The 24,458-nt window shown below is 46.3% G+C and overlaps 1 protein-coding gene across 3 annotated transcripts in view; it reads right to left on the bottom strand.

Moving 5' to 3' along the window:
* LOC116940148 (melanopsin-like) overlaps positions 1 to 24,458 on the bottom strand; it is a 65,162-nt gene that overhangs the window by 25,916 nt on the left and 14,788 nt on the right. For all 3 annotated transcript variants that reach the window (XM_076065527.1, XM_032949453.2, XM_032949452.2), the window contains 3 exons: positions 15,624 to 15,745; positions 12,085 to 12,218; positions 1,033 to 1,236 (listed from right to left, as the gene is read on the bottom strand). In XM_076065527.1, coding sequence (XP_075921642.1) covers positions 1,033 to 1,236; positions 12,085 to 12,218; positions 15,624 to 15,745 — 460 coding nt within the window. The remainder of the gene's footprint in view (positions 1 to 1,032; positions 1,237 to 12,084; positions 12,219 to 15,623; positions 15,746 to 24,458) is intronic.

Below are 24,458 nucleotides of genomic sequence, written 5' to 3'. Positions count from 1 at the left end.
GTGGCCAGGTCGCTTCTTAAAAAAGGACTATATAGCTCAGTGTGCCTTAACTGGTAAAATAATAATTATTCACAGATTAGTTTTTAACTCAAACAACAGCACTCATCTTTGCAGATATACATCCCGTGTTATGTCCTAGGAAGTCTGACTAGAGTTTGAAGCTTTGTTCAAGGTCAAGACGTCATGGCCAAAGCCAATGATGCCACCACCGTAACTCCTCGTCAAACAATTCCTACCCCTTTTTTTCTTCTTGGTTCTTTCGGTAAAGTCACGTAGAATGGAAATAAAATAATAAAAATAAAACAATAAAATAAAATATTATGACTTTACCGAAAGTCACGTAGAATGGAAATAAAATATTTATTTTTATTATTATTATATTTTTTTCCCATTCTACGTGACTTTACCGAAAGAACCAAGAAGATGAATCCCTGCAGTCACGAAAGCTTTAAATCGAAATTCCTACCCCCCCCCTGCCAGATCCTGCAAGTGGTGCACAGTACATGCGCAGCGACCTCCAGGATCTGTCCTCATAGTCTCCCCGCATTTGGTCTTAGCAGTCTTCCCCTTGGTTGCTGTACTCATGGAGACCCATTCAAATGGCTGTCTCGGCAACTGATCCTCTCCCATCCTGCACACATCCAACCCAGCGCAACCATTTTCGCCTTAAGATTTGTTAATAAGGAAAATAATGAAAAAAAATGCATGTTGTGATTTTCAGGAGTGCTAAAGTGGCATCTGCTAGTAGATATCACCTTGGTAGTGGGTTGTGTTGGTAGTGGGCTTGTATCATCATTGGTAATGGGCGCTGTTGGTGGAGGTAGTGGGCTGTGTCAGCGTTGGTAGTGGGCTGTGTTGTTAGTGAGCTGTGTTTGGTAGTGGGCTTTGTTGGTAGTGGGCTGTATCAGCATTGGTAATGAGTTGTATTGGTGGTGGGTTGTGTTGGCAGTGGGCTGTGTCAGCGGTGGTAGTGGGATTTGAACTTGTGGTGGTGGTGCCCATAAAAGCATTGGGCTGGAGCTTGTGTCTCACTCCAGCCAAAGAAGGGTGGGAGGCTCCAGGCGAGCGAGTAGAACCACACGGCCGCCGTGATGTACATTGCGCGCCGTTTGGACATGGCTCCTATGGAGGCGAGGGGCCGAGTCAGCACCAGGTAGCGGTCAGTGGCGATGACCATGAGGGTGACCATGGACGCGATGCCGAAGAGCGCTCCGCAGAAAGCGTACAGCTCGCAACCTGCATGTGTGTGTGTGCGTTTGTACATGTGGTAGTGCAGTGGTTAGCATGCAGCGCTACGAACCTGGAGACCCGAGTTCATTCTCGCTCTCAGCCAACAACAGTGACAATTATCTGAACCAGTCCTGGGCCTCTCCTCGGTCGACTCAGCCACAGATGAGTAACTGGTGCGTTGTGTAAATGTAATGTTGTAGACTTTTATTGGTTAGCCAAAACCAGGCTATTGTGGGTTTGAATGGGATCCTAGGTAGATGCCCACCACCATAGTGGAAGAATAGTAGGCACATCTTAAAGGTAACAAGCCAAAAATTATCAGTGGAAAGATTTGCCACATTAGGTCCTGTTGTCAAGGACCAGCATTCACTGTTTCATCACTATATAGTCCAGCAGATGCTCTTGCTTGGGCTCAGCATGTATCCATAATGTTGTGTGGATGCACTGATGGAAGAACAGTGTGTTGGTGATCATAGCCCATCGGCTCCATAGAAGTTTAACAGCTTCCTCCCATTTTTATTGAGCTGATCTGCCCCTTGCCTTCTAATCAGTCTAGCCCAGGTACATGTGTAGTGACGTAATGCGCGGGGTTTGCAAACAGCGGGTGCATTTGAGGGCGAGCAGGTGCAAGCATGAAGACATGGAGTAGCCGCCATTGAGACCCCAGCAATTAGGGGGAGAAGCAGTAATTAACCGGGTGCATTTAGGGACAGGCAGCTGCGAGCGCGGGAATACGGAGTAGACGCCAGAGAGGCGAGAAATGGAGATGATAAGAGAGAGAGCACGTGCAGGAGGTGCCGCTGAGGCGCCAGCTTAATGGGAGGTAACTGAGGACCCTTAATGAGGAGGGGCATATAAGGATGTGTGCGGAGCAACACGGGGACGTTGGTCGGAGCTGAAGGAACGAAGAGGACAAGAACCGGGGAGAAGAAGCCTGGGACCTCACCCTCTACACCTCGTCCTCCCCAGTGGGGTTGGCTGATCCCCACTGGGGACAAGGACGAGGTGGAGGTGTGAGAGAAGAGTGACAGGCTAGCGAAGTATTAAGTGACAGGCTAGCAGAGTATTGAGAGAGGGAGTTTAGAGCAAGGGTGCATTGTGCTAGTGTGAGGAGCATCCATACGGGATGTGAAGTAATAAAGTGACACAGGAGAAAAGCTAAAAGTGTCCGTGTGAATACACCACTACATTTGGTGTCGAATTGGTCAAGAACCTATGTCGCAGTCATGTCAAAGAAAGCAGCTAAGAAAAAAGGAACTTACCCGTCGACTTCTCCGATGACGATAACGACGGAGACATCATTCTTGGTTTAACACGTAGGCTTTCGCGACCAGTATTAATCATAATAAAGGTTTTTGGGTTAGATCGCGTTATTTATAAATGTGTCATAACCCTCCACCACCCGACACGGCCAATCAGCAAAAAAGTGTCACGTTGACAAAAGACAAATAATTCACTACTTTAGCCCACCGGTGTGTTGAAGAGTGAATCTACAACATTTACAGTTTGAGTACGACGTTTCGCTGGTAAATACATCCAGCATCATCGGGGAAATCACCAGAATGGTAAAGCCCTCGCTTGCTCCCGGTTTTAATAGAGCAGCAGGGTGACGTCATCATTTAACTCATATCAGGTGCAGTAATTTGAGGCGGAGGGGGGGTATTGTAATTATATAATCGATTAGTAATCAGCCAATGGTTATGATTAGTAATGAGTTGTAGATTAGTAATTAGTTGTAATGTGTGTTAGTGATTATATGCTATGTTAGTAATCCGTTAATTAGTATGTGTTTCCCCTATAAGGAATTGTAATGTGTATTCATATTCTTAGCTCCCTCGGCAAAGCCACGTTGAAGGGAAACAACAAAACAACAAATATATATATTCTATTGCTTCCCCTCAACGCGACTCCACCGAAAGAGCCAAGAACATTAATTACTGCAGTCACGAAAGCTTTAAATAAAAATGTAATGTGTATTATTTAATAATACGCTTCCAGGCCGCACTAAGCCTGTAGCTGTCAGAGCAATTAAAGTTATTTTTATTCCTCTCAATTTCAATGAATTCTCTAATTAGTCTTTGCCAGTAATAATTAGTTTTACACACCACTGCAACATTATCAAAATCAATTGAGTGTCCTTGTTGACAAGCATGTTCTGCCACTGCCGACAGTTGTGTTTGAGATAATTTAACATCAGCGTAAGACTAAAAGAACATCAGAGAAATATTAAATTATCTCAAACACAACTGTCGGTAGTGGCAGAACATGCTTGTCAACAACGACACTCAATTGATTTTGATAATGTTGCATTGTTGTTTAAAACTAATTATTACTGGCAAAGACTAATTAGAGAATCCATTGAAATTGAGAGGAATAAAAATAACTTTAATCGCTCTGACAGCTACAGGCTTAGTGCGGCCTGGAAGCGTATTATTAAATAATACACATTACATTTTGATTTAAAGCGTTCGTGACTGCAGTAATTCATGTTCTTGGCTCTTTCGGTGGAGTCGCGTTGAGGGGAAGCAATAGAATAATAGAATATATATTTGTTGTTTTGTTGTTTCCCTTCAACGTGGCTTTGCCGAGGGAGCTAAGAATATGAATACACATTACAATTCCTTATAGGGGAGACACATACTAATTAACAGATTACTAACATAGCATATAATCACTAACACATATTACAACTAATTACCAATCTACAACTCATTACTAATCATAACCATTGACTGATTACTAATCGATTATATAATTACAATACCCCCCCCCCCCCCGCCTCAAATTACTGCACCTGATATGAGTTAAATGATGACGTCACCCTGCTGCTCTATTAAAACCGGGAGCAAGCGAGGGCTTTACCATTCTGGCGAATTGCCTGATGATGCTGGATGTATTTACCAGCGAAACGTCGTACTCAAACTGTAAATGTTGTGGATTCACTCTTCAACACACCGGTGGGCTAAAGTAGTGAATTATTTGTCTTTTGTCAACGTGATACTTTTTTTGCTGATTGGCCATGTCGGGTGGTGGAGGGTTATGACACATTTATAAATAACGCGATCTAACCCACAAACCTTTATTATGGACATCATTCTTGCCATGTTCCCCCGACGCTGCAGATCAGCTGGCGGGCCCAGAGGACCTGCTGCTGCCGGCACAAGAGGGAGAGCGCGGGGCGAGCCCGGTCTGCCCGCCAACGAAGGATTGGCGAGACATCGCTGCCCATCTGGAGAGGATGCTGCCGGCAATTACTTACCTGTTCAACATGCTGATCATGGCAATCCAGGCACAACTTCGGCGGTGGCGCTGGTGGATGCGCCGACTCTTCCCGCCACTTCAACGACGGTGATCGCGCAGGAAGCTGCTGCCATTCCACGAGCGTAAGCAGCTCCATTCCAAATTTTGCACCAGATTTGACGGCTACTTCGCCTGCTGTGCGGCCATCTCTGATGTGCCGGTTGCCTCCGGTCCGTACTTTCTCCACGGCTGGGGGCGACTGGACGGCGTTCTGCTGTCGCTTCGAGGCGGCATATTATTTGGTGGACTGGTCTGTGGATGAGGCGCTATGGGCCTTGTCGAAGTCCCTGGATGATGATTAATTGGCCACCTTCTATTCCATCCCCGAGGCTGATCGTTCTTCGTTCACCGATGCCTGCTCCGCGATGGCAGCGATCTTCGACCCACCATTGAACATCCGCAGAAGATTCCTGCTCAGAAAACGGGGGGACACAGAGACGGCCCTGGCGTTCCGCAGCGCTCTCTTGGCCCTCGGACAAGCGGCCTACTCCTCCATGGATCGAGCAACTCTCGACTCGTTCGCTCTGGAGCGGTTCTTGGCACTGGCAAGGGAGCTGATGACGACGACCTCATGTCCCTCCAAGTCACTCGAAATATACAAGCTCACCTGAGCCTCAGAGGATGGCCTGCAGTAATGGCGTGCTCTGATGGAAAAAGGGACTCGGAGTCCCAAGATCGACGGTGTGAAGAAATGCGAGGTGTGGACACCAAGGAGTAGGCCGCCGACTGGGCCCTCTAAGCGGGCATGCTTTAACTGCGTTCGGAGGGGACACATCACCAGGAATTGCGTTCTGTGCTTCGGTGGTTCGCCCAGGCCCCCTTCAATCTCGAGTACCAGCACCTCCTCATCCCAAGGACCACAGGCGAGTCGCGACGCACCATACACATGACCGTTTCCCTCCCATCACTCATCCACAGCGCACCTCGCCTTCATTCACCCGGTTACTGTTCATCCTGTCGCGTCGGAAGCTCGCCATGTGGGTTCGCTGGATGCGGGTCCGCGGGACACTGAGCAGTGGTGTTGCGTTGACCTAACGAGTCGTCGGTGCCGCGGTGGGATCGTCTGATGTAATGGGCCTTATCCAGGGGGTGCAGGTCCGGGTGTTGATCAATACAGGTGCCTCGGCCACCCTCATTTCGTTGCCTACTTTTTGCTCATTGCCGGCGTCACCTCGACCTCTGGAGCAGGTTGACGGGCCATGTGAAGCGGCAAATGGGGATAGTTTGGGGATAGTCAGTCACATGATCGCAATGGTGCAAATTGGAGAAGTGGTAATGGACAGGCCTGTGTTGATTTCTAAAACTCTGGCAGTGTCCTGCACGTATTTCTTATGCAGGATGCCCCTCAAAATAATGGTGACCATGGGTGTATTCAGATGTCATTGGGGCAGCGCCTGCATTTTTTGAAATCCCCCACAACATATACATCAGTTAATGCAGTTGTGCAGGCTACGGTTAGCCAGACAGTGCACATTCCGCCAGCCATGCAGATGCTTGTGCCATTGCGGTTGCGTAAGAGCTTGGCCCTGCTATCCGGAGGAGGGGATCCTCTTGACCACGTCTAACGTGGTATCGCGAACACCCTCCTTGGTGGAGGCACTGACTGTCATGCCGGCAAACCGCGATCCCTTCCTCCAAGGGGTTAATGCGGGCTATACACCAGTAATTATCCAAGCCCACACCGTGTTGGCACACACAATGGCGGCCCCATGCATGGAGCAAATGGCGTGCATGTCAGGGGTTGTGGGGAATGTCTAGCCTGCTAGCGACATAGAACTCGCGTGGATGCAGAGCTTGTGTCAGGAAAACAAGGATTTATTGACAGAGCAGTGAGCGTGGCTTCGGCGACTTTTGCACGAATTCCAGGACGTTTTTAGCAACTGTAAATACGAAATAGGCTGGACCACCCTGTTGCAGCACCATATTGATACGGGGAACTCACCTCCCATTCGATTAAATTCTCACAGAATGAGCCACCATAAAAAGGAATATATTCATCAGATTGTGGAGGAGATTCCGGCTGCAGACATAGTCTCTCCCTCCACCAGCCCTTGGGGCGCCCATTGTATTGGTTAAGAAACGTGATGGCTCCTTGCGATTTTCGATTGACTTCCGAAAACTCAACAAAATTTCCATAGCAGACAGATACCTGCTTCCTCACATGGACGAATCCATGGATGCTCTGTTCGGTGCACAATTCTTCTCAACCCTCGATTTGCTATCAGGATTTTGGCAACTGCCCTTGGACGTAGAATCGAAACGTAAAACAGCGTTCAGAACACCACAGGGATTGTTACATTTCAATTGTCTCCCGATGGGACTTCACTCCACGCCGGCCACCTTTCAGTGTCCCATGTAATTGGTTCTATCTAGTTTGCAATGGGAATCGTACCTTATTTATCTAGATGACATCATTGTCTTCGGTCGCACTTTTGACGAGCACTTGTAGCGGCTGTGCTCTATTTTCTCTCGAGTGCGTGATGCAAGCTTGAAATTTAAGCCATGAAAATGCCATTGCAAACTTCGGTCAAGTATTTGGTCCATGTCGTCAGCGCATCAGGGGTCGCTACCAACCCGGATAAGACAGCCTGCATGCGTACGTGGCCGACCCCAAATCGGTTTGTAAAGGATTTTGTGACAATTGTCAAACCGCTCCATGCTCTATCAGTTAAGGGACAGAGATTGAATTGGGACAAGGTGGAAAATTATTCTTTTGCAGCGCTTTGTGACTTTGTAGCCAGTGCGCCACCGCTCATTTATCCAGATTTCGCCAAACCCTTTATCCTGGCTACTGATGCCAGTGATACGGGCATAGGCGCTGTCTTTTCCCAGGTCGTCGACGGAGTAGAGAGTCGTGGCATACGGCAGCCACGTTTTGTCTCCCACTGAGCAGCAGTATTGCGTCACACGCAGGGAGCTGCTTGCCATGGTCCATTTCATACAATTGTACTGCCCTTACTTGTACGGCAGGGACTTCCTTGTCCGTACCGACCACGCAGCACTCCAGTACTCCCTGCGTGTGGACCAACCCCCCAGTCAAATGTCCCGTTGGATTGAAATCCTCCAGGGATTATCCTTTACTGTACTGTATATAAGAAAGGGTCGCGCCATGTGAATGCAGATGCATTGTCCCGGCTGCCGCCGCCCGGCTAATGCAAGTGCGTGATGGGCTCAGTTCGGTGCGGACCGCCATTGCAGAAATCGCCCGAGATGGTCGCCGCAGTTGACTCGGTCCCGGCCAGCAATGTGCAAGCACTGGCCGACCGCATATTAGGCCTGAACCACAGCGAGTGGGGATGGCTCCAGGTTGAGGATGCCTCCCTGCTGAATTTGAGGTGCCGGGCTTCCCGACAACCGAGTGCTGCGGGGTGCACTTTTCTGCAGCTCAGTGAGGGGCTCCTCCTACGATGGGATATAGAGCTTCAACGGTTTTGTCTAGTGGTTCTCACGAGCCTACGAGGGAGACTTATGCACGCGGTGCACGAAAATTGTATACATTTGGGTGTCAAGAAAACACTCTCGACCTTAAAGATGGATTTCTATTGGCCAGGGATGGACAACAATGTGTATCTCTTCATTAAAGCTTGTCCAGAGTGTGCGCATCGGAAGTCATCCGCACAACAGCACAGGGTGCCGCTGCAATCCAGAACAGTGTTTCGTGTGAACGAATTGGTGGCATTGGACATTTTGGGACCATTTCCCGTTACCCAGAGAGGTCACAAATATTTGCTAGTCAGATACTATTTGGTTCTTTCAGTAAAGTTACGTAGGTATAAAATAAATTAAATCACAATGTTTCAGAAGCAACACAAGCGTTCATCATCAGGTGGAACAGCCACAGCAAGAAAAAAATTGCTATAGTGGGCAAAAGAGCTGCTTGTGACAAGAGGCTATATAAGGCAAGAGAGGAGGGAGGATCCAGGGAGGAGAGATAGAGAGGGTGGGGGTGTGGGGTAGGGGGAGTGGAGCTCTGCAACTTGTGCCACAAAAACGCTGCAACTTGCACCGCAAGTACGACACAATGCCAGAGCTGGGCAGTGAGCGGGCCTGGGGGGTAGAAGGCTGAAGAAATTGGAGATGTGGATATGAAGTCAAACTATAAAGCAGTTAAGGTTTTACCTGGTTAATAACATCCTTCCAATGATTGCTCAATTTGTATCCATCTTCTCGGTTGAAGTTATGTCTATGTGAATATATCTGGATGGCTTCATGAACAAACCTTTGATAGTAGCCTGACGGTTTGCAGAGCACCTTGGTCTCGGAAAAAACAATATCATGAGAGCCCACAGCGTTATAGCAGGGGTCTGCCACGGAGGAGGAGTTAGTTCTGCCGTGTTTCAAATCTGCCTTGTGTTCGCGAATATGGTCCAATATACAGTATGTAATTTCCTTTCCCCAATGTAACAATTACCACAAGTGCAACTTAGTTCGTAGACTCCAGGGTATTGCATGTCAGGAATAACATCCTTCACGGATGGGATAAGATCATGGATTGTTTGTACTGTACTAAATCGGACCTGGATCTTGTGTTTGTTTAAGATTTTGGAAATCTTTTTGGTAACGCCAGCTATGTATGGTAACGTGATGGTTTTGATCGGCGTCTCAGAGGGTTGTTTCTCCATGGTTGGAGAAACAGCTTTGCGGATAATGCAGTCCGAATATCCATTCATCTTAAGGGCCTGGTGTACGTGTTCCAATTCTCCCCCCACACCCCCACCCTCTCTATCTATCGTCCCTGGCTCCTCCTCCCTCTCTTGCCTTATATAGCCTCTTGTCACAAGCAGCTCTTTTGCCCACTACAGCAATTTGTTTCTTGCTTTGGCTGTTCCACCTGATGATGGACGGTTGTGTTGCTTCCGAAACGTCATGATTTAATTTATTTTATTTTATACCTACGTGACTTTACCGAAAGAACCAAAGAGTATGGATCCCTGCAGTCATGAAAACTTCAGATCTAGATTTTCTAATCAGAGTTGAGTAACTCACCCGATGGCCAATGGCATCGCCTTTGTCTGACAAATCAGCGGCGTCCATAACTGAGGCTTTTCTGCAGGGATATGTGCTTAATGAAGGTCCCCCAGAAAATCTGCTCACTGACCAGGGTATATTTTTTTTCCTCCAAGCTACTGAAGGAGGTGTGTGACTCCCTGGGCATCAAAAAGATTCAGACTTCCCCCTACCACCCACATATGGACGAAATGGTTGAACAATTACACCGGACCTTGACATCCATGTTGTATTAGCAGGTAAACATGGCTGAGTCCAATTGGGACTTGTACATCCCGGACGTCCTTGCCGCCTATAGGCTGGCACCCCACGCCTCGACGGGGTTTTCACCCTTTTATTTAAAGTATGGTAGGGAACCCGAACCCACACATTGATACAATTGGACATGCGTCCACTGGGCAAGGCATCCACTGTGCCGGTTCCCATGCATGTGACCCTCGACTGGTTGAGGGAGGCTCAAGAGGCCACCATAAATAACTCGGCCCAGCGGCAGGTGGCCAATGAACGGCTGCAAGATATACAACCGCCACGTGACCCATGGAGGTTAGGAAACAGGGCATGGCTTCATTGCCCTCAGGTGCCCATGGACACGTTGCCCAAGCTGCATTGCCAGTGGCAAGGTCCCGTTGAGGTCGTAGATGTTCGACGACCCTAGTGTGTTCGCATTCAAGTCGGGCGACGTCATTGGTTCGTACACCCGTCACACCTCAAAAGATTTGTACCGCCACATCTTGATGCATAATGCAAACAGCGGGTGCATTTGAGGGTGAGCAGGTGCAAGGGTGAAGACATGGAGTAGCCGTCAGAGGGGCGGCAGCAATTAGGGGGAGAAGCAGTAATTAACCGGGTGTGTTTGGGGACAGGCAGGTGCGAGCGTGGGAACACGGAGTAGACACCAGAGATGCGGGTGATGGAGATGATTAGAGAGAGCACGTGCAGGAGGCGCCGCTGAGGTGCCAGCTTAATGGGGGGTAACTGAGCACCCTTAATGAGGAGGGGCATATAAGGGTGTGTGCGGAGCAACACGGGGTAGTTGGTTGAAGCTGAAGGAATGAAGAGGACAAGAGCCGGGGAGAAGAAGCCTGGAACCTCGCCCTCTACACCTCGTCCTCCCCAGCGGTGTTGGCTGATCCGCCACTGGAGGCAAGAACGAGGTGGAGGTGTGAGAGAAGAGTGATAGGCTAGCAGAGTATTACGTGACAGGCTAGTGGAGTATTAAGTGACAGGCTAGCGGAGTATTAAGTGACAGGCTAGCAGATTATAGAGAGAGGGAGTTCGGAGCAAGGGTGTGTTGTGTTAGTGTGAGGAGCATCCATACGGGATGTGAAGTAATAAAGTGACACAGGTGAAAATCTAAAAGTGTCCTTGTGAATACACCACCATACATGCATCATGACCCACTTGGGAATGAAAGTCCCTCAACAGGATGACTCTATCCTGAAGCCACTAACACCTGGGACAGGAGATCATAATAGGCATCCGACTTATCAGCCTTGCCTTCATCCCTCCACTGATGTTCATCTTCGGTGGGGGCGTTAGCCACCACCACCATTTCTCTTTTCTCATTGATGAGGAAGTGAGCCCACAGTAGCCTGAGACTCGCAGCTTCAACCACCTCACTGCCAAGCTCCCATGCCCTCTTCATTGTTGTGTTCAGAAAAAGAGACACTCCCTGAGTGGAAGACTGTCCACCCCTCATCGTGACTGAAGCCATTCACCATACGGGGTGTATTCCGCAGAGGTCGAGGCAATACCAGTCTAACTCCTGACAGAAGAATGATAGCCTCTCGTCCCTAGTGAGTGTTTCAACATCCCACGTGACCAACCCCAGTGGTTTCCTGCCATTTCTGGAGAAACCTGGAGGGGGGGGGGGGGGGGTTAAGTCTCCTGGCCCCATCAAAAGGGGTTTGGCCAGGAGATGTCACAGATGCCCGTGCCCCCGGGACCTTCGGCACAAGCTTAGTTTGATCCTTTCTGTATTTTTTGGTAGTTTAATTGAAGGCGGAGGGATTACCAGTCCCTGGCACGCATCTCGCTACTGTGGCAGCTGCGAACACTATAAATCTTCCATCCAATGGAATTGTTCACATCACAACAGTGTTACCAACTGGCAACTACCGAGGAGGTGAGGGTTGTTTGCCACAATACACTCAAAGACAAAGATCCCCTATATAGCCTTAATAGACTTCTGGGAAAAATGCTGTTCATGAGCATCTATGAAGGCTGGTATGGCATACAAGGGGATGGGTGGTCAGCACCATGCCCGGCTGTCTTTGTCTCACTAGTGGCAATATTTGCACAGTGCACCAGGTACTCATTTGAGACAGAGTCGACCTAAGGGAGGCCCATGTATGATTCATATAATCATCACTGGTGTTAGCCGTCATCAGGAATCGGACTCAGGTCACCTGGTTCATAGCGGAGAATGCTTACTAATACACTACCGTTCCCCACTCAGTAATGCACACACACATTCGCACCTCCGATTAGCATTTACACGCACTCGCACACCGATGCTGCTCACTCTGCATAGTTTGCGTCACCCACCCTTCTCCCCGAAAATCCAGCGCTTGTGAAGACTCGTGACGAAGAAGATGGGTGTCTGTGTGATGGACATGAAGAAGTCGGCGAAGGCCAGGTTGATGATAAAAATGTTGGCCGGCGAGCGCAAACTCTTGCTCCTGAACACACCGGTCACACGCACGTGAGTGTAGGTGGCACATGTAGGACTAACTTGATTGAACGTTCTTTACCTTAACTATGCGACAGCGTCGATGAGAGATGCAGTACCTATTGACTAAGAGCAAATATAAACTATTACGACTGCTGCGGTTATTGTTATTGTAATCTGCCTAACTATAAAAATATAAAATTTGAGCAATTATCCAAGCACACTCTTGTGATGACATTATAGATATTTTAACAATGACATCATCATTATCATCATTATCTATTATTAATACATTCCTGAACGGTATATCCAGATAATCTCTTTTGCAAGGGTGCAAAAAACAATATAAAGAAGACTGCAGAAAACTAAACAAAACAATCTTAAAAATCAATCATTCAAAAGTAATACATTTCCCAATAACTATATATGAATTGTACTTTAACAATTGAAAAAGCTATTGGTAAAAGCTATAAGATTCCACACATATAGAAAAAGAATCACAGGTCTGATACAACATGCGCCATTCGAGAAACATGGCCACCTAAAGCCATCCGTCAAAAATTATAATAGATGGGAAGTTGCTATAGTTGCCTGCATTGTGAAATTACAATTTATTATATTGATGATTGGCAATCTACCATCCTCATACCATGCCACACACCATCATCATATTTGTAAAATAAAATGTGCTTGTCAATACACTGCTGCATGAAGCCCTTTCCACACCTTTTCGGTCATGGGGGTGTTTGACCATACTTCACTCTGGTCACGGTGGGCTGGTAAAGGGGGGGAGGGGGCCTCGGGACCGGTTCAGGTATCACCACTGATGTCAGCCGTGACCATAAATATAACCCAGGTATCAAAGTGCCTAACTCAGTTTACTAACCACTGCCACCACCGCACTCCTCCCACCTATTTTATAAAAATCTAAAAAGGAACAAGAGGCAAAGTAGAAAAATATTAAAGCAAACTGAAAACAAAACCAGCATACTCAGGTGCACATGAGCTGCAGTATCAATATTAATTCCAATGTGTTTATATATGAGGGCCAATTTTAATCAGGGCTGTGAAAGAGTGATTATAATCACTCTTGATTATAATCACTCTTTCACAGGGCATGTTAGAGCTCGCATTGAGGGCCAAAGTCCTCAACGCGAGTTCCTTCCACCCCGGAAGAACAGTGCCAGGAATCTTCGTGCAATAACACCATCGTGAATAAGGAGCTCGTTACTGGCCCCAAAACTAACTCCCAGGGTTCGAATCCTACCCAGGGAAGTAGTCAGCCCTGAATCGCTGGTAGAGCAGGCACAGTAGATGTGATGCACCGCCTTCATAAATGTCACCACAGCCAGACTATCGATCACATGATCCAGCACTGCCTATACTGCCGATTCGTGAGCAATATTACCGACATCCAGCAAGCCTCCACAGGGACTATTAAATGGCTCAATAACATCACTAGACACACATCCTTTTGGTAATTTCACCTTGCAAAACGAAGAAATGCATCTAGTGTCATGCTTTATAAGTCATTAGTAAGTCCAATGTCTGTAACAAGTCACCTTTAAGTTAAATTAGGCGAACAAATCTAATATATAAAACTCTTAAATTAGTCATTTGTGAGATTTAAACGTTATAATATAGCACGTGGGAGCAAAATACATTTATATTAAATCAATGATTACTCTGCCCGTGCACCTAGCATAACTCATGTGAACCACTACACCCTTAAGTACGCTCTTAATTTATCTTTCAATGCCTTTCATCTGGGCACTCAGCGGTGGAAATTCCAATGCTTTTTTTCAGAGAAAACAACAAATAATCTTGATAAAGGCGCACGTTTTTTTTAAGTTCTGCAGCACCTTCTGTAGAGACGTGAAGCTTGCTGCTCTGCAGGGATAGTGCAAATGCATTTGAGACCCATGGGCAATATACACAATCACTCATTTTAACACCTTTGATGGCACTGACCTTTTTTAATCGATGACATTTCATTCCATTTCTATAGTGTGGGAATCCACAGAGACGCAAATAAGTGCTCCTCCTCTTCATAAGACTCGTGGAAAACGTGTTCACGAGGAAACGAGCATATGTGCTGTGCGATAAAAAGACTCTAGTGCTTGGTGACTTTTCCCAGGGAGCATGAAATGGCCGGGACACATCTCAACGGACTCAGCAAGGGGTAGTGGGTTCATTTGCCGACCATGATTGAATCAACTATTTCATAATTCATCATCATCACTATTGTCAACATAATAATTGTATCCATTATCATAATTTATTTCCAATTGAATACTTAATTATGTATAAAGCTATTCAATTGTTACCAAAAATTTATGAATGTATCATTTATTATTTCATATAATCATCCTCATCATAATTATCTATTAATTCGATCCTTGTTACTCCTAAATTTATAAGAACGAGCACCCGCTAACCATGCTAAACCACTCACTGGTAGATAAGTGGTTCTTATACAATTTCATTGAGATATACTGGTCCTTGCCATATGAACATGGAATATCCACCACCAACTCAGTAAGTTATCTTCTCTATTCTGGATATGAGCGTAATTAGCAGTCTATACACCAGGGCAGCATATTACTCCATCAAAATCCCAAACTATGCCGTGAAACTGAATGTGTTAAACCCTTGAGCCATCATTGATCCTGGGTTCTCGTTCTCTTCCAGTATACCTCAACCTTACAGGACCTCCTACTTGCATCTGCGCAATATCTACACCTGCCACTTCCTTGCCCCAGCTGCTGGTTAGACCCTCACACCCATGCCTCCATCACATCTCAACTCAGCACTAAAGTTGTCTGCTGTGCAAACATTAAAAAAACCTTTCACCTCTAAATTCCGGATGATAAAAATGCTACTGCCAGGATTCTCACCCACACGTGAAAATCATTACCGCATCGTCTCAATACTCCGAGCCCACGACTGGCTCTCAATCCACTCAAATTAAATTTCTAAGTTACCCTTCGTCATGTTCAAGATCACCTATGGATTAGCCCTGCCTACCTCTTCCCTCTCATCCCTGGCCCTGGTAAAATTCTAGGCTCAAGACCTTCCTTCATTCCTCTGGCTGTGACTTTAAAAAATTCAATGAAATGAAATGTTCAAGTGGGGTATGCCCCCAATGCTAGAAAACAGAGCAGCTGCCACTGCATACATGGTTATACTATACTCCGTTACTAATACCAGTTCAATCGTGTTCGTTTAGCTAAGGAGGAACCTGGAGAACCCGAAGAAAACCCATGCAGAGAGGGGAAGAACACACAAACTACACACAGAAAGGCACACGAGTGGGGAATGGAATTAAGGCTTCTTTCTGTGAAGAACAAGCGTTACCACTTTGCCACCCTATCGCCCACGACCCCCACGACTCCCCAGATGCTAAGACGCATACCTGCAGAAGACGTAAATGACGAGGAAGTTGCCGATGATCCCTGTGAAGCCGATGGCGATGACCACCGAGCCGATCGTGTGGTGCACGTGGTGAGGGATATCTAACATTGGGAACTTCTCTCGCTGCGATGGCAAGAAAGACACATTCCATCAACTGGACCCACAAAAACGTATGTATTGGCAGTACACCGGTGCAGCATAACACACCGGTTCTCATAAAAACAGTTATAAAATTAACATTTGAAATAACATTCGTCTTCCGACTGCTTCAACATCCGTAAAACTGATTTTTACGCCCCACCACCCCACAATATTTTCTGACCCTGGTTGCGACTCGCGGGGAAATAATAATGATTGCGAAATGTGCTTTTTTATACCGTGCACCACGGTCCAATGTCGCCAATACGTTCACATATTGTATGATTATTATCAGCTATAATCTATTCACTGCCGGATGAAGGAATCTTCAAGCCATCCCCATCTCACGGTCATCCGATGCAACAGTCATCTAGCGCCTGCACAAGAGCCAATTTTGTTGCTCCATATGTGTGGTGAGCATCCTCCTCTCGGGCACGTTAGCTCATTAGTCACGACCACTAGCCATAATTCCTTTTCACGATGTGTCCCGTCCAAGTGCACTCACTATTCTTTATACTTATGTGTTTAACTTGAGTATGTTCTCGAATCCACGTGTTCCTCTAATGTCTCTCAGTATAACTCCAAGCATGTACCTCCCCATGATTCACTCTGCACCTTTCAGCATGTTTCACGTTGTCGATGTCTGTTTTTTATTCGCTTGTCATAGCAGGCAACATACACAAATTCAACGCTTCCTTTTTCTAGGTACATAGCTCTGTTGCCTTTCTTTATTAAATTCAGTTTTGTAAAAGCACTCCACCCTGTTCTCCTCTGCCCCTCTATGTAATCATATAAATCGTGGCCCGCCTTCAATAACCGGTCCACACATACTCCGATGTGTTTTCCAAATGTATCCCTCCAACAAGTTAGACGCGTCAGATTGGGTGGTTAAGACGAACAGAGTGGCAGTCAAATGAATGAACATGCCTGAAACTATGTCTAGCATGGCGCCGGAGCAATGAGATCGCCTCATTTTCAGGAACTATACTGTTGCATCACGACTCCCTGAGGGATGATGTATTGGGAAGGCCTTCTTCCAGCAGTCTCTCGATCATGGATGATGATGATATTCAAATAAATTTATATATAATTTCGCAGCTCTTCTCAATCATTGTGGTTTGCTGTATTAACATACTTCACTTTACTGGTCAGTGCAGATGTGGGAAATGGGGTCGAGGACCTGTTCAGATGTCATTCACCATTAATGTTAGCAATTGGGGCGAATCGAACTTGTCATTGGGTTCATAGTTCACTAAACACTGCACAATCACTCCCGCATACTGTACAAATGTCAATCGATTATGATGATAATAAACCCATAAGTGCCAATCCACTGCTGGATTAAGGCATCCCCACGCCTTGCAGATAATTTAGATTTGAGCGTACTTCACCACGCTGGTCAATCCGAATAAGTGAAGTTCAGACCCAAAAAGACCAGTTCAGACATCCCTCGCACACCAATGTTAACCAAAGCCAATAATCGAACTTAGGTCACTGTATTCATAGCACAAAATGCATCAACCACCACTCCACAACCTGTCCGTCAATAAAAGTGGGTGTCCGTTCATCTGTCTGAGCTATTGGTGAGAAGAGACATTGAACTGTGAATAAGGCCTATTCACAGTGGAGCAAACGGCGATGTGTGTGATTGTAATAGCAAAACATAAAGCGGCACGTCTTTACAATACAGTTGCGGGTCATAGGTGTTTGACAAGATCTTGTTGATTAACTTAATACCCTGGCAATCGCAACAGCTCTGAAGTAAAATTTTGATTTAAAGCTTTCGTGACTGCAGTGATTCATATTCTTGGTTCTTTCGGTAAAGTCACGTTGAAGGGAAACAATAAAATAATAAAATATATATAAAACAATAAAATTCTCACGACGTTTCGACTGCAACACAAGCAGCCATCATCAGGTGTGAAAACCAACGGCAAGAACATTTGAAAGAAGTGGCGGTTTGTATTCATTTATTTATTTTTAAACGTTAGCACCACGGATAGCGATTTGACAGTTTGTTTAGATGGACGAGTCCATCTATGTTCGGAAAAGAGGAGGGGGGAGACGAAAAATTAATGTATGCTGTCTGAAAGCCACCGTAAGCGTGAACAATCAATTAAGACCTGAAATGGTTTATCAAATCTTTCCAATGATTGCTAAGCCAGAATCCATCTTCTCGGTTGAAATTGTCTCTGTGTTTGTATATGTGGATAGCCTCATGAACGAATCTCTCATGGTAGGAAAATGGCTTGCAAATAACCTCTGTCTTGGAGAAGTCAATGTCATGTGAGCCTACTGAATTATAACAGTGATCTGCCACGGCCGAGGTGTTGGTCCTACCGTGTTGAAGGTCTGCTTTGTGTTCACGAATGCGGTCCGAGACATGTCGTTTGGTTTCTCCAATGTAACTACTACCACAGAGGCAACTTAGTTTGTAGACACCAGGGTACTGTATATCCGGAATCACATCTTTTACAGACGGAACCAGATCACGGATCAAAATCTTGAAGAAACACAAGTCCCAGGTCCGTTTCAACACATTACATAAAATCCCGTGATCTGGTTCTGTCTGTAAAAGATGTGGTTCCGGACATACAGTACCCTGGTGTCTACAAACTAAGTTGCCTCTGTGGTAGTAGTTACATTGGAGAAACCAAACGACATGTCTCGGACCGCATTCGTGAACACAAAGCAGACCTTAAACACGGTAAGACCAACACCTCGGTCGTAGCAGATCACTGTTATAATTCAGTAGGCTCACATGACATTGACTTCTCCAAGACAGAGGTTCTTTGCAAGCCATCTGGCTACCATGAGAGATTCGTTCATGAGGCTATCCACATATACAAACACAGAGACAATTTCAACCGAGAAGATGGATTCTGGCTTAGCAATCATTGGAAGGATTTGATAAACCATTTCGAGTCTTAATTGATTGTTCACGCTTACGGTGGCTTTCAGACAGCATACATTAATTTTTCGTCTCCCCCCTCCTCTTTTCCGAACATAGATGGACTCGTCCATTTAAACAAACTGTGAAATCGCTATCCGTGGAGCGAACGTTTAAAAATAAATAAATAAATACAAACCACCACTTCTTTCAAATGTTCTTGCCGTTGGTTTGCACACCTGATGATGACTGCTTGTGTTGTAATCGAAACGTCGTGAGAATTGTATTGTTTTATATATTTTATTATTTTATTGTTTCCCTTCAGCGTGACTTTACCGAAAGAACGAAGATTATAGCTCTGAATTTAACCACCTGTGACCACGCACGCTGTATATTGTCATGGTACAGTCTCTCTACTCAAACGCGCGGCGTTGGGGTGGCTGCTCTTCGACACCGGTGTACATTCCACATTCCAATGTCAGGGATCGAAACCCGAGAATGGCCCGTAGTTGACTCTCTAGAAAGTTGTATTTATTTTATTGACTTAAGAATGATGGTGTGCTGATTGTAAATTAAATGTTTACCAACATCACCCGATCAGGTAAATTATATAATTATGTTTAGAATAATAATTTACAGACGTTATCTATCCACTGCTGGATGAAGACTTAACCCACTCTGTGGCAGTAATAGGAGGTTGACCATACTTCACCACACTGGTCAATGTGAGTTTCGTAAAGGGGGGCCAGGACAGGTTAATATATCACTCGCCACTGATGTTAAACATCACTAGTAATCGAACTTGGGTTGCTGTGTTCATGGTGCACATTTAATTCTACATAAAAGAATGGTGCGTGTTAAAATGAACGTGTGTGTGTGTGTGTTACAGTCAAATGATGAAGCGTGCCTGCAATTAGAGATGACAAACTCCTGACATGCCATCTCTGTGACGGGAGGCTTGCACCAGTGTTGCCCTGACCATACACTCTACAGCTCCATATCTCATCTGTGATGTTCTACGAATGAATCAAACTCTGACCTGGGGTTTAAAATAGGCGAGAAGCTATCATGCATTTGACCAACGCTCGCCCGTGTGCTCGTCGAACTGCAATGTGTTTGATTTTTTTTTCTAAAGCCAAGGGAACATGCTAAATCATGACATCACTTTCAAAGTGGGAAGTTACAGTGAGGGAAACAAGTATTTGATCCCCTGCTGATTTTGTACGTTTGCCCACTGACAAAAAAATGATCAGTCTATAATTTTAATGGTAGGTTTATTTGAACAGTGAGAGACAGAACAACAACAAGAAAATCCAGAAAAACGCAAGTCAAAAATTGTATAAATTGATTTGTATTTTAATGAGGGAAATAAGTATTTGACCCCCTCTCAATCAGAAAGATTTCTGGCTCCCAGGTGTCTTTTATACAGGTAACGAGCTGATATTAGGAGCTCCTAATCTCAGCTTGTTACCTGTATAAAAGACACCTGTCCACAGGAGCAATCAATCAGATTCCAAACTGTCCACCATGGCCAAGACCAAAGAGCTCTCCAAGGATGTCAGGGACAAGATTGTAGACCTACACAAGGCTGGAATGGGCTACAAGACCATTGCCAAGCAGCTTGGTGAGAAGGTGACAACAGTTGGTGCGATTATTCGCAAATGGAAGAAACACAAAAAGAACTGTCAATCTCCCTCGGCCTGGGGCTCCATGCAAGATCTCACCTCGTGGAGTTGCAATGATCATGAGAACGGTGAGGAATCAGCCCAGAACTACACGGGAGGATCTTGTCAATGATTTCAAGGCAGCTGGGACCATAGTCACCAAGAAAACAATTGGTAACACACTACGCCGTAAAGGACTGAAATCCTGCAGCGCCCGCAAAGTCCCCCTGCTCAAGAAAGCACATATACATGCCCGTCTGAAGTTTGCCAATGAACATCTCAATGATTCAGAGGGCAACTGGGTGAAAGTGTTGTGGTCAACTCAACTCGCCGTGTTTGGAGGAGGAGGAATGCTGCCTATGACCCCAAGAACACCATCCCCACCGTCAAACATGGAGGTGGAAACATTATGCTTTGGCGGTGTTTTTCTGCTAAGGGGACAGGACAACTTCCGCATCAAAGGAACGATGGACGGGGCCATGTACCGTCAAATATTGGGTGAGAACCTCCTTCCCTCAGTCAGGGCATTGAAAATGGGTCGTGGATGGGTATTCCAGCATGACAATGACCCAAAACACACGGCCAAGGCAACAAAGGAGTGGCTCAAGAAGAAGCATATTAAGGTTCTGGAGTGGCCTAGCCAGTCTCCAGACCTTAATCCCATAGAAAATCTGTGGAGGGAGCTGAAGGTTCGAGTTGCCAAACGTCAGCCTCGAAACCTTAATGACTTGGAGAAGATCTGCAAAGAGGAGTCGGACAAAATCCCTCCTGAGATGTGTGCAAACCTGGTGGCCAACTACAATAAACGTCTGACCTCTGTGATTGCCAACAAGGGTTTTGCCACCAAGTATTAAGTCATGTTTTGCAGAGGGGTCAAATACTTATTTCCCTCATTAAAATGCAGATCAATTTATAACATTTTGACATGCGTTTTTCTGGATTTTCTTGTTGTTATTTTGTCTCTCACTGTTCAAATAAACCTACCATTAAAATTATAGACTGATCATTTCTTTGTCAGTGGGCAAACGTACAAAATCAGCAGGAGATCAAATACTTTTTTCCCTCACTGTATGCTCTAAAACATCAACTCACACACGAGTTGTGATATGAATTAGAGTTTCATTTGTAGAATGAGTAACTCCTTTAATTAGCAAACTACGCCTGCTTGTGCTAATGGCCTTTCTCGCCGCCAGTGAGGACACGCAAAGACTTTGCGCTTCGCTAATGAGAGCCGCGAGCGAGAGTCGCTTAAGCACAGCGGGCAGGCAGTCACACGCAGTGACGGGTGCACAGATCATGCATGCATGAGTCGCTTGACTTAATTAATCCCTGTGCCGCCATGCGCACTGAACCTTCCCCACAACACGTGACCGTCTCCCCTCTCTCACACACGCGCGCACACACACACATCGATTCATACAAATCTCAACCTAAAACGAATGTGGTGCGAAACGTAGGGATTTGGGACAACTTCTGTCGGCTGGCAGAAACTCATTTTTGGCACACAGAAGAGGTGGTATGGTAGACGCACTGCAGAAGGTATTCATTTATGGCTAAGCAAATCTAGATGAAGCCCAATACAGACTAATATCTGATGTTTCCTCCCATGTATGGGAAGCGAACCCAGGTCGCCGGGACTGTATTGAAGTGCGCAACACCTCTTGGACGCATATTTACGCACAGCGCTCAAGACAAACAATGTGTGGGATATATTTTTTATATTAACTTATTATTTTAAAGATTGAACTTAGACATTGGTTTCCTGTGTCCTCTTCTACCTTTCAAGACGGATATTACAATTTAAAGAGAATCCCTCAAAGGGAACATTGCGAGCGATGTAATTGCGTTTAAACTCAATCGAAGCCAAGTCCCATGCCAAGAGCGGTGATCTGTGTGCGCACGGGGCGCCTATATTTACGAAAGCTTTATGTGCTGCTGCATGACTGTGCCGTGGAAACAAAGAATCAAGGGTTAGTGGATCACGTCAATATTTGTGAAACTCCCAAACCAGTGGGGCTGCAAGGTTACCAGGAGATGGGAGTACGGGCGGTCCTCGACTTAAGAACACAATTAGATCCTTAGACCCATTCGTAAGTCAAGCGGTTCGTAAGTCAGAACACACCAATGTACTGTGTTTAAATGCCCATACGGTCAGTGTTATGAAATGTGTCACGGTTCAGCAAAAAAGGGAAACATTTTTAAACTCATAAATAAATAAAACATATATTTTCATGCAACACTGTGAAAAAGTAATGCATAATAAAAAAAACATTAAAGAAAGTAACCTAAAAAGAAAACAAAATCTGTTTTATTTGAACTTATTTTGAGTCCTGATGCTAGCTTGCTTGTCTAAAGGGGCATAATGAGTCACCACAATTGCACTCACACATGGGGCATGCACATACACACAGAAAAATACACAAAACACAAAGACAGACAAACAAAGACAAAGATACACACACACGGGGCACACGCACAAATAAAGACGCACACTCCAACGACAACGTATAGCCTGAACAGACTGTTGGAGAGCAGCATTTATGAAGGCCGATACAGCACCACGCCCGGCCACGATTAACCATCATTGACTCCACAGTGGCGATGTACACAAACCGAATCAGGTACTATTACTAATTTGAGGATTAATCGACCTAGGGGAGGCCCATAACCCATTCAGATAATAGTCATTGGTGTTTGTCGTGAGAAGGAATCGATCTTGGGTCGCCGTGTTGGTTGCGCAGCACGCTAAACGTTACACTACCGCTCCCCACACACATACAGGGGCACGTGCGCATGCACACTCACTTTCACACAGACTCACTTACACACGCAATTTCGCACATATGTAGTGTCTTAAAAATTAGTCACACCGACACGTTGTAACAAGTCACCTGCTTACACTTTATTCACCTATTCTTGCGCCAGTTGTAGGCACTCCTATAACTATCGGTACGGTCACTTATATTTAACTTCTTCCTGCTCGTATCTACTTTACACCTCACGTATCCTGCACTCCGCAGCTCTGCTCTCAGCGACTCCGCATACAGTGTCGTCGCACACAGCGACTCCGCACACAGCTTCCTCACACACAGCGTCTCCGCACACAGCGTCTTCGCTACACAGCGTCTCAGCACACAGCACCTTCGCACACAGCGACTCTACACCTCCACTGCTGCCCTCACCTATGCTCCCTCAGACCCGCTCACCCGTCTGTCCTGGGCAGGGGGATCAGCCAACACCCGCCTGGCGACGGCGTGAGGGTTGAGGTCCCATTAACGGCTGGAGCAGTAGTGGCGAGATGTCTTCACACTTGGTCCCCGGCAACAACTCCCCACTCCGCTCACACCCTTATATTCCTCTGCTAATTATCCGAGACCTCTCGTGCATCTCGTTAGGCTCCTGCCAGGCTGGCGCCTGTTGGCCCATTAATCAACCCTTATCTCCCATCTCCCTGGCAACACCTCCGGTCTCAACGTGCACAACCGGTCGACCCCACTTGCACCTGCTTAGCCCCTTACAACTGGCGGTCTATCCGTGCAAACCTCACGTGCACCTATTTGCCCTCAGTTTATCTCGGATAACTGTGCGCACCACTTATTTCACTGCTCTACACATATGTAGTGAGTCCTACTGAGTGGCAGACGTTGTTCTTTAGAGGCAACACATTTATTATAAAATCAACACATTAACACAAAGGGGTAACTGCCCCTTTACCAGATACAGCTTAGGGTGGTGACCACCCAGCTAACTACCCTATATGGAGGAGTTACAGCTACGAAGGGTCTGACCCTCACTCGGGTCCCGGCCACGTGTTGATGCCTGTAGAGCTTCCAGCTTGTAGAATGCAGCGACCCCGGTCTCATTCAGGGACCCACCTTATATCCTCCCGGGTCGGGGCCGCTCCGCCCTTCGCCCCGCCCGCCTTCTCGAGCCTTCCAGCTCCCTCGTGATACCTCTCGAGAGCTCTCCCCGGACACGTGATCACCCCCTAGCCCCCCCACCTGGGGCCCGCTCTGTGGATACTCCGGATCACGTGTCTACGGGGTCAACCAGAGTGCCATGGCCCAGGGCAACCCTGCCCCTGGGATGACACTCTCCCACTCCCCCTGGTGGGAGCCCGCACTACATGCTATGCGTGGTGCCC

This window comes from Petromyzon marinus, chromosome 8, assembly GCF_048934315.1.
Source record: "Petromyzon marinus isolate PM22_M1 ecotype Great Lakes invasive population chromosome 8, UKy_Petmar_22M1.pri1.0, whole genome shotgun sequence".
In the NCBI taxonomy this organism is placed as follows: domain Eukaryota; kingdom Metazoa; phylum Chordata; class Hyperoartia; order Petromyzontiformes; family Petromyzontidae; genus Petromyzon; species Petromyzon marinus.
The sequence above is the reverse complement of the archived record's forward strand: the minus strand, read 5'-3'. Positions and strand labels throughout refer to the sequence as shown.